The sequence below is a fragment of the Ambystoma mexicanum genome, chromosome 7q (assembly GCF_040938575.1).
Source record: "Ambystoma mexicanum isolate Mex_15411 chromosome 7q, UKY_AmexF1_1, whole genome shotgun sequence".
Classification (NCBI taxonomy): domain Eukaryota; kingdom Metazoa; phylum Chordata; class Amphibia; order Caudata; family Ambystomatidae; genus Ambystoma; species Ambystoma mexicanum.
Genome location: NC_090941.1, coordinates 1,016,364,209 through 1,016,381,875, shown reverse-complemented (window position 1 = coordinate 1,016,381,875; position 17,667 = coordinate 1,016,364,209). Strand labels below are relative to the sequence as shown.

General features: G+C 45.2%; 1 protein-coding gene across 11 annotated transcripts in view; it reads left to right on the top strand.

Moving 5' to 3' along the window:
• The window catches only part of ARAP1 (ArfGAP with RhoGAP domain, ankyrin repeat and PH domain 1), a 2,533,956-nt gene that overhangs the window by 2,460,206 nt on the left and 56,083 nt on the right, over positions 1-17,667 (top strand). For 8 of the 11 annotated variants that reach the window (XM_069640265.1, XM_069640271.1, XM_069640262.1 and 5 more), the window contains 2 exons: positions 2,315-2,470; positions 8,653-8,690. In XM_069640265.1, coding sequence (XP_069496366.1) covers positions 2,315-2,470; positions 8,653-8,670 — 174 coding nt within the window. In that variant the 3' untranslated portion in view covers positions 8,671-8,690. The remainder of the gene's footprint in view (positions 1-2,314; positions 2,471-8,652; positions 8,691-17,667) is intronic. The other 3 variants (XM_069640269.1, XM_069640266.1, XM_069640267.1) reach the window with 2 other exon arrangements.

Below are 17,667 nucleotides of genomic sequence, written 5' to 3'. Positions count from 1 at the left end.
ACCTTTCTCAGGTCACACTACAGAGGCTTGCACCTTTTATGACGCAACCTCTCACTGGATGTCTCATTTGCTCGTGGATTACGTTTTACCATCGTTTACACATGTACAATATTAAACGTGCTTTTAAAGGAAGTGCACACACGTGATGGTTTAAATGTTAATTGCAGTGCGCATCATTAGCAAATCCTCAAGCCTTCCAGATGTCTGAACAAATATATTGGGCAAAGCATCCAGCCAATGTAATGTAGTTTAGAGTAGCATAGGTGACTTGTTCACGCATGCCGAAGACCAGCAGTGCACAAGAAGGTTAAGATCTGCGGTCAGACTCCTCCTCTGATCTACGCCGCAGGATTTCACATGTGCTCATAAGACCCTAGTTTCTGGGTTTCCACTAATGATAATGATGTGTTATTTGTATAGTGCGTTTGCTTAAGCGCTTTACAGAGAACATATATACATACAATGTCACCCAACTGAAGTTGGTATTCATTTATCAATCTCAGACGGATGAAAGGCTGAGTTGGCCTTGCCAGGATTCGAACCTGTGACGAGCAGATCACAAACAGATCACAGCAGCAAGCGCTAAACCCACTGATCTATCTTACCAACCATTAAATGTTGTAATCCAGGTCACTGCCTTCTAATTATTGTGCACCCTTCGAACTCCCTAAAATAATATTGTTATGAGTACACCTGGGTCTGTAGACGAGTTTCTTGTGCGAGTACATCATTGTCCATGCACGTATACCAGTCCCTGGGCCTGTATCTTTCCTATTAGGGCACAATTGGTACTGTGTTACAAGGAACTGAATGTCATATTGGGGTTGTCATTTTCAAGTCTGGCCTGCCAAGTGGCCATGCACTGAATGTAGCTTTGACATACCTGACAAACGAGCATGTCATTTGCATGTTAATCATTATGCAAGTGTGGAAAGCCCTCAACTACATACAGTTGCCCTGAGAGTTGATAAACAATGCATGCTAGCCCCATTTCCTTTTTTAGTGCTCTACCCTGCAGAATACGGCTGAGTCCAATGAAAAATTAGGCCCAGCAATCATAGTCAATGACGTAGCACAGCATGCACGAGCACCTTTCAAATTATAAAAACAATACTCTCTGTACTCTTCCTTTCCTTTCTCGGCATTCTATCTTTGAAACATACTGACTCAACTAGAACTTTTCTGGGCTTCAGGAATCTCAGACCCAGAATTAAGATTCTGGAGTTTCACCCTCTGCAACATTTCAGACACATCCAGGGGAATTGAGCTTTCTTACCTACACGGTCTGCTTGACCACATCTCGGGAGCCCACACACCCAAAGCACTGTTTGTACTCGAGAATAGTTACACAAATCTGCATTCATGCTTATTGACACTTAAAACCACATCACAATTACCATGCTACAACATTTACATAGGGCCTACACTTAACGAAACGAATAAGCTTTTTCAAACACTCTCCACCCAGCTGCCTCACTTCCACCCTCTTCCCTTCCCATCAATCAGCCCTCCCTCACCCACCAAGTCTCTTCTTTCTTTAAGAAATTGCACATGGAGGTCCTAGCAGGGACACATTACACGAATCCTTAGACAAGCCTCGCTGCTCTGAGACTGCTATGATGGTGATCTGGCACAGTATACATGCTCTATAACATAACAATCCTTTACCCTCTCCCCCCACAGGCAGGAGTAGGAAATGCAATGGATTGTGTGGCATCAGCCTGACTCCTGGCATAGGAGCTATGCCATTATTGTGAATGTTTTCACTCCAAACGGACTAAAACTACTGCAGCCTAAATTGGCACAATTGGGAAACGAATAGACTGCTCAATTTAGAATCTAGGTGTTAGTGTATCTAGTATCTAGATTTCCTTAATTCCCCTGACGGCATGACGTCTCTGGTGCTCATGTGACAGGTGGAAAAGACAGAGCAGCAAGTGTTAGAGGGAGGTCCCCTTTCATTGCCCGAGAAGGAGAAAGAAAGGAGCTATAGGTCATTTCTGGCCGTGCAGTGACCCCCTACCCTCACTCTCTGGGTCCTCTTTAGTGCAGAACCAATTTCACAAACGACCTCCACCCAAATCAGAAATCATTCGTTTTCTGTAATGTTTTGGAATGTAAGGAACCAGAATTGTGTTAGCAAGCTTGTGCATGAGAGGCAGTCATTAACTTTGTTTGCCAGACATTGCCTTCCTACTTACAAATTGCTACAGTGGGCCCTCAAACGCATGCCACCTCCTATGACTTTAGCCACTCTCCTGCAGTATATAACGTCCATGACAATGGTGTAACTCTTTTCTCTTTTCTCTCTTAGCATGGTGGGAATGTGTGGCCCTTGGAGTCGGCAAAGGTACGGGTGTCGCGGATACACCAGGACTCCAGGTTGGGTAACCTCTCGCTCATCCCATTGCGGGGCAGTGAGAATGAGATGAGGAACAGCGTGGCTGCTTTCAGTTCTAATCAACTCACTGTGAGTGAACACTGATCGACTCTGTAATTTATCGGTGGGCTAGTGGAGCATCATTGACAGGGCTTGATTATCATATTCCTTTACATCTGTTTGTGCGTGTATACGTGCACATACACACACATAGATAATGGTTCTCCGTAACTAAGGCCATATCCTCTATGTAGGACCAGTATAGGATGCAAGTAGGATTTTGCATGTTTGAATTGAATTGCGAATTAATAAGTGACATACCACAAACTGTACTACTTCTTGGCACGAGGATTGTCCCTTTTCTCTCCTTGCCAGCAGTGGAATCTGGGGGATTTTTAGGGCTTAATAGTTTATAGGCATTTGGATAAATGTCTGTTGGTTAGTACACATAGAGCTGCTGGTCAGGGATCTGACTGTGCCCTCGCAGGCTAAAATCCCTTTCCCCATTTTACCCTTTAAAGGAAACCTAATAATGCGAATTTGCACGCATAACCAAGCCATGATCATACAAAATGCAAAGGCAATATGTGATAGAGAAATAAATGAGGGCGCCCAATATGGAAAAAAGTATGCAAAGGAAATTGAATTGGGACCTACAATGGCTTTAGACAGAACATTAACTTGGCAGCAAAGTTCCATTCTTGCTCCAGGTCCTTTTGACAAATCCGTAGATGTCTTTACTTCTTCTCGAAGGGGAGCCTCTCCCCAAGAGGCCAGGGATGTGAGGCCTCTACCCGATAGTCCCCCTGGGGGTGGCACTCAGCGGAAGGATTGTATGGGAGGGTTGCCCCCTATGGGACCATGGACGACTATCCAGGGAGAATGTAGTATTCTCAGACTCCATCAACCCCTCCCTCCACCTCTTGTCATACACAAACTCCTTCAATACCCCACACTTCAATAAATGTAGAAAACCCTACATCCTACTTGAGAAATGATAGGACGAGAGAGAATAAGAACTACCCAAGTAGAGTCTCCTTGCAAAACACTGAATTGAAGATGATCTCTATTGACTCCTGGGAGGATGGTCAGTTTAGTACTGTGACGAGGGGAAACACAGAACCACCAAGAGTACAGTGAAACTACTATGGTGAGCATTCTAGTTGCTCACGAAAATCCTGCGAATGTCCCATCTTAATAAGAGACGACGGACAGTCCAAAGGGAGAAGGCCACCCTAGAGGAACCGGGAGGTTCGAACACAAGAGAATAGAGAGGCAAGTAAAGCACACACCATAGTGCTTACCCGCAGGCAGAGGTGTCTCGGGAAGGTCTACCGTGAACGGATGGACTTGCAAGTAAAGGGAGGCCACGGGCAACCAGTCGAACAAAGGACGCTGGAACGCTCAGTCAGTAGAAGGCGTGCAGCCCAAGAACAGGAACTGCTGAGAGGACTCTGCAATCCCTGGTGAAGCCAAGCGAAACCTGAGAGGGAGGTCGAAGAAACCCACGAACAACCGTAGAACCCTGGCAGGTAAGTACCCTGTGGAGCCCAGGGTGGCCAGGAATGGTTGGACTCTGAAGGGCGGAAATTCTGAAGAAATAGGGGTCTCAGACTCACAGCACATAACGAGTAGCCTCCTAAACCACCTTCCTCATGACAGTACTTGGGAGAGCAGGATCCCAAATAACACGATACAAGGAAGTAAAGAAATAAGGGTCTGGGACACATAACAGAAAAGTAAACTGTGAAGCAGAGAGTCCCTGGCAGGCTAGTAAACTAGGGCTATCCACCAGAATTATGAAGCAGCTAGACAGTCCCTGGCAGGTTAGTGAACAGGGGCTGTCCACAGGGGAAGGGAGACATTCCCCCATCACTTGTTGAACTGGCTGAGAAGCATGACAAGGGTCAGGGGAACAGAGACATTCCCCCCATCACTTGTTGAACTGGCGTAGAGGCTTGTCAAGGGACAGGGGAAGTGAGACATACCCCCAACCCCCAGAGTTAACTAGCTAAAAACTGAGAAAGGTTAGGGGGAGGGAGACATCCCCCTAAAGATTGTAAACAGTAGGCCAGAGGGGAGGGAGCCACCCCCTGGTCAAGAAGGTTAAGGAAAGCAGTACACAAAGGACCTGGGGAAGGAGGTCCTTACCCCTAGAGACAAGCCAAATGGAACGCAATAGTCAAGACAGCTATGGGCCAAAAGGAATAGTGAGGTTTCTTGGAACTGTGGTTTGAGAACTTTGAAGCCCGGAACTTTGTGTTTTCCTCAAAATGAGATTGCAACCTGGGAAAGGGAGGCATTCCCCCAGGATACAGTTTCACTTTGGAACTCTTGGAGACTCACCACTTCTTTAGTTTAACATTTAATGTAAGAGAAGGAAATGGGTTTCTGACACAGCACCGTGGACTCTTTATTTTGGACATGATGGGTTTTCTTCGTCCTTGTATTCACTTAATAAAAGTCTTTGGCAACCACCAGGCCACCATCTTGTCAATGTCAAACTTCTGCACCCTTACAGTCCTATACACTATTGCAGTAATCAAGCCTCAGCATGACTATTGCCAGGATGACTGTAATCCTGGAGGTCAAACAGGTATGATTCCCCTCAGTTGTTCTAATGTATAATTGTTTAACTAATGTTAAAACGATCTGAATTGATGAACCATGAAATTCTAGGGGCCCTACCTTTGAGCAATTGTCTTTTGAAAGTGTGCTCTTTATGCAAACTTGCCAACGACCTGTAATTTATAAGCTTATTTTAAATAAAGTCATACCTTTGTCCTGCCACAATTACCTCCTCCTTCGAGACTAGCTCGGTACCCAACAATCTCAAGGAGGCATGGGTTATGCCTCTCTCAAAAAATCCTAGACCCTAATACGACCACCAACTACAGGCCCATCAACACCGTTGCCTACATCCTAAAGATTCTAGATAGTGGCTTATCTACAAATCCAGAAACACTTGGAGGGCAACAACTTACTGGGCCTCAGACAATCGGGCTTTAGGCCAAGACATGGAATGGAAACAGCCCTCCTGGACCTAAAAAATCCAAATGGATGAGGCTTAGGACGATGGTAAGCTGGCCATGCTCCTGCTGCTAGACCTATCGGCAGCTTTCGATCTTGTAGATCACAAGATCCTCCCTGCTCACCTGTCCACAGCAGTTGCCTTCTCCAGCGACGCTTCTACTTGGATAGACTCATTCCTGTCCAATCGCACCACTAGTGTCTTTGCATCTTCAGCCTCAGGCATCCCAATTCCCATCTATTGCGCCGTACCGCAAGGCTCATGTGTCTCGCCAACACTTTACAACATCTTCACTAAGCTCCTCTTTGACCGTCTTGACCACTTGGGTGTCACTTATACGAATTACGCTGATGACACCCAGGTTCTCATTACGCTGTCAGGGTGCTATGAAGATGACGGTTACCAGACATTTGGTCGAAAAGAATTGGTCGACCAGACAAATGGTCGAACCAATTTGGTCGAAAACCAAATGGTCGAATTTTTTTTTTATTATTATTTTCACTCCTTTTTTTTTTTTTTGGGGGGGAGGGGGGTCCCCCCCATCCCCCTTTTTTTTCTAAAAAACACTTTTTTTTAAAAAAACGAAAACCCGAAAAATAAATATATAATTAAAAAAAAAATTCGACCATTTGGTTTTCGACCAAATTGCGTCGACCAAATGTCATTCGACCAGTTTTAATTCGACCAAATGACTGGACATCGAAGATGACTCCAAATGGATTAACGAGATATACTTGGAAATCCAGGCGTGGATGGCAGACCACTGTCTATGCCTCAGTGACAAAAAGACTGAGCTCCTGATCGTCGGCTCCCAAATACGCCTCAACAAATTAGATGCATGCTATGCATCCATCAACATCGATGAAAATCTGATCAAAGTGGTTCCATGTAATAATGTCGCCACAAAAATCTCGCCATGCAAAAATATCGCCGAAAAAGGCCGTTTTGTGTGGCGACATTATTGCATGGAACATGCGGGGACACCCCCGCAACCCCCACATTTTTTTTCTTTTTAAAAAATGTTTTTGCCCCTGTCTCCATATATATGGTCACCCATATAATATCGCTGCGACCTTTTCCCGGCGATATTATTTACGGCGACCATATATATGGGGATAATATTACCTGATACCATCAAAGTGGCCAAAGAAATTAAAACTTTGGGGTGTATACTTAGACTCCACCCTCTCTCTCAAGAAGCAAGTGAATGCCAATGCTTCTACAACAGCCTACACTAACAAGCTAATTAATGCCTGCAAAGTGTTCCTTTCGCCCAGTAGCTGCATTACTTTAGCCAGGGCACTAGTGTTGTCCAAAATTGACTATTGCAACACCTTATTCCTAGGCACCTCTGAACGGAACCTTAACAAACTTCAGGTCCTTCAAAACAATGCCTTAAGATCTGCATTTAGCATCCCAAGATCGACCCACATCACTAACTTCAGACAGGATGCCCACTGGCACCCAGTACGGGATAGAAACTCCCTTCGTACACATGTCATCACCCACAAATGCCTAACAAACTCTGCCCCTAAGTACCTGGCTGATAAATTCAACAAACACCAACCAGCTAGACCGACTAGAGCCCTGTACTCGCATTGCCTTACCATTCCCAGTTTCAACCTAAAAAGAGCTGGTGGAGCAAGTTTCCCCGTGTTTGCCGCCAAAGAGTGGAATGCTTTACCACTCAGCTTCAGAATGGAACCCTCGTTCTGGACCTTTAGAGCCAAAGTAAAGAGCTGGCTCTTCAGCAAGAAACACTAACGCACGGCTAACCTGCCTTCAAAATACCATGCCCGTTTAATCTCTTTGTATGCCTCGCTGCAACACTAGCAGCCTGGTATTGTAACTGAATTTCTCAACTTTTGACCACCATGTAACCATGGTCGAACTGCACTTAGTGTTGTTGCTGTTTGCTGTAAATGCTGATATATGTCTGTAATATTCGCTTATGTTTTTGGTGCCCAGTTACCTCAGGGTTCGACGCGCGGTACAAATAAAGAAACTAAACTAAACTTTAACCCATTTACCCTAAAGCATGCAAAAGGAAGATTAAGACAAGCTCCAGATTGATAATAATGTACCAGAAATGTGGTGCACTTGACCCATCTGTCAATCAATTCCAATAGAGAACTCTGTATATAAATATTAATGCCATCTATTTCCTCAAATCTGTTCTGGTAGGTTGGCTATGGGAGCGGTTAGCCAACTAGGCGTTTGTATAACCAAATGCTCTTCCTTTGGTGATCACTCATTTTGGTGAACAAAAAGTTGATTTTTTTTCTTGGGCTACTGACTTCTCTGGTGTAAGTACTCTTCTTTTTGCATTGGTTTTCTTGGGATCTTTCTCTGTTAACAAGGCATTCGGTCCATTCCTTCCTGCAGGTATTCACACTGTGATCACTGGGGTAACTCTCCAATCTTCAATTACATTCAGAGTACAATACGAATCACTGTGCAGTGGTAGCAGGCGTAAACATGTGAAAATCTAAAGCAAAGCTGCAGCAACTCCATCATGGAAGCCCAACTCTTTGTGGCTTATGTGTCACACTATATGTCCAAGTCATACTCATTCCAAATGTGGAAACCCTGTGACCCCTCGTCATCTTTTTATAATTCCATTCGCTTTGTATCATAGGCTCAGTGTACCTGCCACCACTGCACTCATGCACTGAAGGGAATCTAATGATCCTACTGCCGCTTTTATGGGAAATTATTTCAATTTTGTTCTGCAACTTGTTTTCTTTCCTTGAGTGAAGGTCTTTTCTCTGCCGATGTGGTTCTGGTGTTTGAAAGAACTTACCTTTTTAAATGTGCTGTTGTTTTTTTCTTTGTTAAGAGAAGCTGCTCAAATGCTATTGCACATTATGCAGTTATCCTGTATTTCCTATCCATGACATTTGTCTTTTGTGTGGGAGGTAAATTAAGAGGGGCGGTAATGTAAATGCAATGACCCCGTTAGATGCTCCCTTGCTCTGCATTCCAAGTATTTATGTGAAGGCGGTGTTGCTAAGTAAAGCTGCTATGATGGTTATCTGTGAGCCGTCAACTCCTGGTGAATCGCACAGGACCCAAGGAGTTAAAGATACTTTTTAGCCTCATCGAATGTAGTCACCCAATTCTAAAGGGATCCATGAGGGCAGGAGAAGCAGCTTTCTCTTTACAAAGAAATAGCTTTCTTGCAAAGATGTGAAAAGAGACTAAACCTATGATCATTCTTTTTGTTTCTTCCCTCGCACAGCTGCTCAGAGATGTCTGAAAGTGAGGCCTAAATGGCAGGTAATTATATTTATTTTCAAAAACCCTTGGGTAGGTGTCCCAGTAATTGATATAACTAGTGCGTCAGTTGACTCTCCCAAAATGACGTGACCCCACAAAGTCCAGTGTCATGAATCAATACTGTGCAAACAGATTTTTCAAAGAGAAATTGGCCACAGGTTTGATTAGATGGATTTATTGCATTTATCAGCAGAATCATTGATTACATGTGCACATGTATGGACTGACCTACTCCCGTATACTTCACTTCAGGATTCCACTGTAATCCGGCTATTTCCGTAATGCCATAGATTAATGAATTAATCTTTTATAATGCACTTAATACCGGGGACCAGTCACTAAACGTGGAACCGGCATTCGAACCAGTGTTGCTCTGCGTTGTCTTGCTTCGAATACAAGCGCATTACCCCTGAGCTATCCTCCCGGCCCATCAAACCAGAAACAGTGAGGCTGCCCCACTTTGGCCGGAGTAACCCATGCAGGTTTACGTTTTGTGTAACTGGGTGTCCTCCTCTCCTTATGACCTACATCTGCAAAATTTGAATGTCTGCCTCATCGATGCAAACTCCTAGCCGTATTGCCTGACCCCCTACCCTAGGCATGAAAACAGAGATGAACCTGTCCCAAAAATCCCCTTGATTTAAACCTCCTTATGGTCTGCCCTACTGGTCCCTGCCTGGCGGCCCCAGGTGAAGCAGACAATCCTGCTTTCCCTTTGCAATGCCCCATATATTGTGATGTGTGCCGATGATCCCTTCACGCCACTGGGTTGGGTGCCTCAACCTCTAAACTAGTTTAGGTCAGTGCCAGCCAGGCTTTCCCACGGCTTCTGCTACTGAACAGCCTGTTCCTGCCCCCCTGCGTCTGAGCTTCTTGCGCACCCTGGCTCTCGTCAAATATTTTGCGTTCTCTAGTACATTTGGTGTATTACCAGGTTGTCAGCAGTTTGTAAAGTAGTATGTAACTTCAGCTGCATCCAGAGTACATATATCATGTTTTAGCTTGATCAGCTTAAATGTAGGTATTCCTGTGACCTCTTTGGGTTTCATGCCATTAAAAATGCTTTGATATAAGCTCACAGTTCCTACTGGAATTTGTACCACAATTTGCTACTTTATTTACCACACAATTCATGTGGGCAATATAACTATAGATGGATACTACCTTTGACACGGGTCCTTGTCAGGCTGAAGTTCTTCTGAGACTACACAGGAGCTGCTATGCCTCACAGATTCCCCCAAAACCAAATGCTTAAATACCCACTTGCCTAGGAGGAAAAGGGTCTTGGGAGAAAACAAAAACCTCCGTGGCTACAAAACACAATGAGAATAACCAGTGAAAATTGTACTCCTTTTACAAAGATCTTTAATGTATGATTCACCCTGTTTCCCTCTGGACTGACATTCACCTTAATCACCACCGCATGAAGACTGAAAGCAACAAAGAAACTCTTTCTCTTCTAGAGACAGGGGCATATTCCTGTTGAATATAACAAGCCCCTACCAGAGGCCCGGGGCGTGTTGGGGTAGGCCAGGGAATCCACAATTAGCCATCTTACCAATTCGGGTGTTCAGCGCTTTGAAGGTAAGCATTCTGCTATTTCTTTTACCGTCTCGGCTGGAAATGTCTAATCTGAAGCATGACCCACCAAATGTTGAATCCTGCAGCCTTTTACCAAATAATCCAAATGGGAAACCAGGCAGCAAAGGTAGAGATAAGGTTTATTTCCATACAGCCGTACAGAAATTGGTTGGGAAACCAGTATAGCATCCCTATACTAAAATTGTGGCTCACGAGCACACAAACCTATTTTTATAGGGATTTACACAGTAAACATTGTACAGAAAGTTGACATGATACATTTATTGTATTGTATTTGATTATTTATATAGCGCTGTTTCCCCACTTATGTGGCCTCAATGCGCTTTTTTCTTGGTTAAACGCCCTTGGTGAGCATAGTTGATGTGGTTGGAGATTCTAGGTAGTTTAGTTTAGGAGATGCATGTGTGCATGTTGCAGTTCTAAGACTTGTGTGGCTGGCAAGGCTCCACTAAGCAGCCCAAGAGAGGTCAGACACATGTGTGAGCGCTGTTGAGGGTTAAACATAGATTGCTATTGTTGAGAGAGTCTATGTGAGGTCAGCTATACTGGGTTCCTTTCGGGTGGTGGTCGCTGTATGCTAATGGAAGAGGTGTTGATGTACGTCAGGTGTTTCAGTCTGGACGGCTATGTGCGAACTAGGCCGGATGTGCTTAACCGTAGCCGTGTTCTATTGTGCATAGATGCTTGGCCGTGCCTGCAGCCTGTGTCCACACTAGTGGTGTGAGATATACATACATACCCCTTCTCTGCTGGGGTGATAGTTGTCCAGGTCTATAGTTGAGAATCCTATACCGATAGGCATAGTTTTCATGCTGTAGCCGGTATCCGTGTATATTAAACGAGGACGGGGGCTACATATAGGTTTGGGAGTCCGCGCTCCGCTGCCAGTTAGTTGGTTAAATTAACAATGCACTGCCTAAACTTACATCTTTCGATTTTGTGGGCATTGCTTTACAACACAATTCGAGATCTGTACAATTCCACTTGGCCTACCCACATGATACAGGCCACTGCTTCTAGCGGATCTTTTCACAACACATAATGGTGCACGATTCAGCAACTGAAGGCCACGTGATTCCCTATTCTGGTCCTTAGGCAGAACCCACCTTCAACGCGCTGACGCTGAGCTAGTAACAGAGTATACTATACCTGTGCCCTGGACAGAGCCTGGCATAATACCCACACTGCCTTACGGCCTTTTGCCTTTGTGTCTACCAGGCACTTTTCTTTCCATGCCACCTCCTTATTAATGACCCTGTAAAGAGATAAAATATGGTTGACTTTGACAGTTACTTTCTTTGGTGTTATTAAGCACAATCCCACTAGTATTTTAATTCTCTAACCCTTTTGTTCTTCTACCCTCAACCCAGCTCCCATTGTACCCCCTATTACTGCCCAACTTTATTTAGTGTATTGCTTAATGTGTGAGACAAAAATAAAGCCAAGACAACCAGAATTAATAGACATTACATGTACTCAATTTCTATCTTAAATTTTCTGACGTCTTCTTCTTTATCCTCATATTTAAAATCTATTTACACTCTATTCTTTTTGCTATAAGTGTTATTTTGCCTTCATTGAGAATATGAATACACCTCTAGCAGAGCTCTAAGGCAACACCAGAGACAGTCTGAGGAAACAAAGAATACATTGTAATAATAAGGAGCATAACAATTGTAAGGGATCAAGAGTAAGACTCAGACACAGAGGTATATTAAGTGATGGTTATAGACTTATATTTCCATGAAAAAACAAGAAGGGTTGGGAAAAATCCTACCTATCCCTAATCCTAAAAGGGGGGTTCCTGCCTCAACAAAACTAAGGAATGTCTGTGTCAGGATGTTAAACAAAAGTGTGTCCTCCGTCCTGTGCCCAAATAGCCTAATCTGACTCTCACACTCTAACTCAGTATAATTCTCAGAAATGTGCTCATTCCCTCCACCTTAGAGACCCCCAGCAACTTTGCTGGATTTTGAGGACTTGATTTGTTTAACCTGGAGAGAGTGAGACCCTTTTTCCCACTCTCTCATGCATTTTAATGTGATTTTTAAACTCTGTGTTTGTTTTGGTTATGGAGTCTGACAAACTCCATAGGCATCATCTTTTACATTGTGTCATCCAGCACCTTCATTGCAGTGACACAGGGAAGTCTTTCAGATTTCCCAAAGGTTTAAATACATTCTCTGGAATAAACTACTGTTTCCCAGAGCCGTAAAGTGAAATTGACTTTACTTCCACTCATAACTTTCCAGACACAGCACACACTATCTTACAATAGGGTTTGTTTGTTTGTTTGTTTGTGCATTTATATAGCGCTACGAACCCTCAGGTATCTGAGCGCTGCTTATTTCCCACAGTGTGTGGTGCTCATTTATCGACCTCGGAAGGATGAAAGGCTGAGTTTGGCCCTGCCGGGATTCGAACCTGCGTCAGCAGGCTCTGCACGGATGTCAAAGCGAGCGCTCTACTCGCTGTGCTATCTGACCGGCTGCTGGAGGGGTTACCTAGCATCCCCTTTGTCTATCTTTTCATGTAACATTTGTATGTTACCCTTTCCTCACTGAATGGCTGAGGGCAGTGGTTTACTTTTAACTACTGTGGTGTGCATTTACCGCGGGCTGCATTCGCAGCTGCAGTAAAGCACCCAAGTCTGCCATTTTTGTCAAAATGGCCCCCGGGCTTCTTTTTTCGCCATTTCTTTGTGGAAAAATCCTTCTTGAGATTTACTTTGCACGCCAAACCAGGTTTGGTCCCTTCGTTCGCTTTGCCTTTGGCGGGATTCATGAGTGAAGCCCGCCTCTGGCTCCAGGGTGTCTGGGGTGGGCAGGAAGTGAGGAAGGTGCCTGAAACTCCCTGTGCTTAATCTCCTAGGAGAGCCAAAAGCACTCTGTAGTGATTGGCCGGCTGACTGTCAAGGACAGCCACCCCGCTGGGTAATTGACAGCTAGGTTCAGACCTCCAGATAAGGTGTGTACTGGGCGTTTTTACGCATGAAAATCTTGTAAATACAACAGCTTTATTATTTTCCTGTGTACATTTACACACAAGTTGTGAGCAGAAGGCAGTGCAGAGGTCAGGTTACTTGACAGAATTCAGAACGCTTTCAACATTTAAATATATACAGGAGAGATCAAATGGCGAAACATTAGAGAAATAAGGAAAGGTGTATTCTGTCACAATGCAGAAGGCTGCCGCATAGCAATGATTTCCATACGTCGGCTGGATGTCACATACATTTTACTCTCTTGCAAAGGAGAAAAGTCATTTTTACTCTCTTGAAATCACATTTACGCTCAAAGTTTAAAAATAGGGAGTAAAATACTCCCACCTCAAAATCTTATCTGGAGCACTGGCTAGGCTGGAATGAATATGGGAGAGAACTGAATAAAAGGCGAGGCTTTTGGCTTGGAAGGCAGAGTCGACCGCTGGACGAAGAGGACGCCTGCTGCAATTCCTGGATCGTTGGTTTGCCCGGTGAAGCCCTGCTGCTGTGCTGAAACTCCAAATTCGTATCGACAGAGAAGCCCTGCAAGGACGACTTCTCCCTTTGAGTTGGTGGGACCAATCAACTCCAAACTAAGCCACCTGGACATTCTCTCGGAGCTGGTTGTATTTCCACAGAGTTGCTGCTGGAAACCAAAACGTCAGTGAGAGGAACAACAGTTTGTGTGCATTGCTTTTAAGTTGGCCAAGAGCTCCAGGAAGATCCTCCGGACTCCCAGGAAGCAGGACTGAACGAGCCTGAGCCCCCCTCAACAGACTGCGGGACCCCACAAGCTATGAAAGTCCATTTCGACAGCCAGAAACCGTGGTGTTGCTATTTGCAGTAGTCGCGAGGAGCTGAAACACTGAAGTCCCACTTGTTGGAAAGATTGCCGGTTGCGAGCGATGACCGTCCCATTGCAGTGCAGGCGTCCCCAGAAGTCCTCCCTCTTGTCCCCACGACTGAGGCTCAGAAACAGTGAGATCTGCAGAGCTGCACTGGAACAGGAGTCGTCTGCTGCACTTTTGTATTCAATACAAAGGTACTGTAAAGTCTGAGAGAATTTACCTCTCATTGTAGAGTTGCTTGCATCTTCTACTACTCACAAGCCTAAACAGCTTGTGGCCCTACATTGATTCTTCTTTATTTCAAAGACTTCTAAAACATTGTGCAAATACTTTTTCTACTTACCTGCCAGAAGTGATTCAGCCCATATCAGACTTTTGTCCATTGATTTTGGCTTAACCTATTAACTGAATAACTCTGCTTAGGGGATCCAAAATTACTTGCCTGCTTAAGAATATTTGTGATCGCTTGTTTGTTCTAATAACCTTTTCCTTTAACCAATTTCTAAGAGTATTCTAAATGCAACAGTAAAATATTAATGTCCTCAGCACCCTAGCTATTGAAGTCACCTGAGGGTGTAGGTTGGGACTGCGGGCCATCCCAAAAGGGTCTTAACTGATTTAGAGTGAGTGTGTAGTTTTGGAGTGTATTTGTGGGTTGTTTTTATATTGTTCCCTTCTGAAGAAGGCTTATTCTAACTGACTGATAAGTAAATTAATAATTGTTTATTCAAGAAACCTTGTGTGTAAGTGTTTATTTGAATACTTGTCACTGTGAATCTCTGTGTAACTCTCCTACAGCTCACGTTGACCCCTTTGAGATAAGCCTGGCTGCTGAATACACTACCAACCTGTGTAGTACAGATTTATACCAAAGGTTGTGCTCCTATTGCCGGGAGGTCAGGGTTGTTGTAGTGCACCCAAAGGGTACTGCATACATTGTTGCCTAACATCTGGTAAGCTATATACTTGCAGCTTGTTCCAAAAGCTTTAAACATAAAGGGTTAAGGTGCTAAATATAAAAGTAATGAAGGGTTCTGCCGGGAAAGGGGACTCCCTCCTCCTAGAGTCCTTCTGGACATTCAAACGTGTCTCTTTCTCACAATTTAACTGTGTTTCAAGGGGCATGAATCTTCCTTCGAGTTTCCTTCAATGTTATTGTTATGTTATGTTATTTTATCTTATACCGCACCAAAGCCCGTAGGCATCCAGGCGCCGAGAGACAGATAATGCAGGCTACCTATAAGGAGAGAGAAGTACTAATGGAAGAGATAGGTCTTCAACTGTTTCCTGAAAGCAAATAGGTTCTCGGTCTTACGCAATGTAGCCGGTAACGCATTCCAGGCCTTAGCGCCTTGGATATGAAACGCTCTGCCAAGCCCGCAGGATCGTTTCACACGATGTTGGACTAGTAAGAGATCTTCCGCTGATCTGAGTCGTCTTAAGGGTTGGTAAACACTTATAACTTCTCCAGCATTGGATCTTTCATGAATTCACATGCTTAGAATATTCCCCGTCGTCAGACTGGGAACCCTCGGTACACATATATAGTCGTTTCCTATAGGAAAAACTTCCGACACTTGTGTGTCCTATCCACATCTACGTCCTCCCCGCGGACGTCCACGCATGCCCCATAGGACGTAATGGTATAAAAGCCCCGCCCCCGGGGGTCCCGTCAGATTTCAACCGTCTCCAAAGATAGTGGGATCTCCTCGCGTAGTCTCTACTTCTAGGCTATCATTGAAATTACTCGCTGGGTTGACCGAACGAGCCTCTGAGGTTTTTTTGGTCTTACCAGAATGTCGGGCAAACCGTTGTTTCGCCCGTGCGCCACGTGCGGATTGAAGAAGGTTTACGAGGGGGACGGCCATCTAGATTGTATTTATTGCCTCCACCCTCACCATTCCGCAGACCAGTGCGAAGTATGTAAGGGTTTTTTTCAGAAAACCCTGAAAGATCGGAATCGGCGGCTGGTGTCGTGGTTAAATGACGGGGCGGGAGCATACCCTCAGTCGGAGGTGGGCTCCGTGCGCAGCGTCTCCTCGACGAAAACATCGGGAGCCCCGCGCCGTTCAACCTCGTCGGAACCACCGGGGAAGAAGACTCGACCGGCGGAAAGGGATGTTCCACGAAGCCACTCTTCCAAGGAGTCTTCAAAAGAATCTTCAAAAAAGATACCATCATCATCATCGTCGAAAAAACAAGGAAAGGAAAGGCCAAAATCCTCCTCGGGCGATCCTCATAGATCTGCCACGAGTAGAGAATCGGATAAACGCAGGGAGAGCACCGTTAAGGCGGGACCGCCTAAGCCACCTGCAGGCCCACCGTCGACGACGACGAACCAGTCAGTGCCCTCACTGCCTCTGACGCAGTTGGTTTCCCCCGTCATCAACCCGATGACGACGGCGACGATGTCCTCGTCGACCGAAGTTCTGGCCTGGAGACCAGAAGTTTTTGATATGGGGTTGCCGGACACGTTACTGCAGGAACAAGCAGTGTCGATTTCCTCGAAGGAAGACGACGGTTTCAGGATTGCGGGCCCGGAAGACCTTGGGCTACGAGCCAAGTCGCCATCAGGAGCAACCTGCTCTCAGGTATTTACCAATATTCCAAACTCTCAAAGCCGGCGCAGAAACTTCCAGTCATCCAAGAGACGACCGACCTATTCGTCGTCGACGAGCAAATAGAAAGACCAGCAATGACGGAAAGCGCACCGTTCTGGGAGGAAGAGTGTCAAGCTGCGTCAAAGAATGGGAAAACATCACAACAGATCAGTGGGTGTTGGACACAGTGAGGTACGGACATTCTCTACTATTCAAATGCAAACCTCCAAAGTGTCCACCTATACCCCTACCCCAACCACATCTGGACAATTTGCTGCAGGAAGTAGCACTTATGTTACAGAAAGGTGCCATAGAGTTAGTCCCTGCATCGCAGAAAGGCCAAGGGGTATACTCGCGGTGTTTCGTGGTAAAAAAGCCGAACGGAAAATGGCGTCCCATTCTCGACCTACGCGACCTCAACGAGACCTTACAGAGCCAGAAATTCAAAATGCTCACGCTGCAGGAAGTGATCAGGTCTGTTCAAGTGGGAGATTTTTTGGCATCTCTAGATCTGCAGGACGCCTACTTCCACATCCCTATGTGTCAAAAACACAGGAAGTTTCTGAGGTTCATGGTAGGTCAGACACACTACCAATTCGCAGTGCTCCCGTTTGGTCTCAAATCCTCCCCAAGAACGTTCACAAAATGTTTGGCGCCCGTGGCAGCCTGGCTGAGAAAGAAAGGGCATCATGTATACCCGTACCTCGACGACTGGCTGGTGAGGGGATCCTCCTCGGCGTCGACCAACGACAGCGTACAGGCTACCTTACAGCTTCTGCAACGACTGGGGTTCGCAGTGAACTTCGAAAAGTCCTCTCTAAGGCCATCAAAGAACTTAAAGTTCTTGGGAGCTCAATTCGAAACCCAGTCGGGAATAGTGAAGCCTTCCCTAGACAGAATGTCAAAGATCAATCGGCTGACGAGTCAACTACGTCTACATGGCA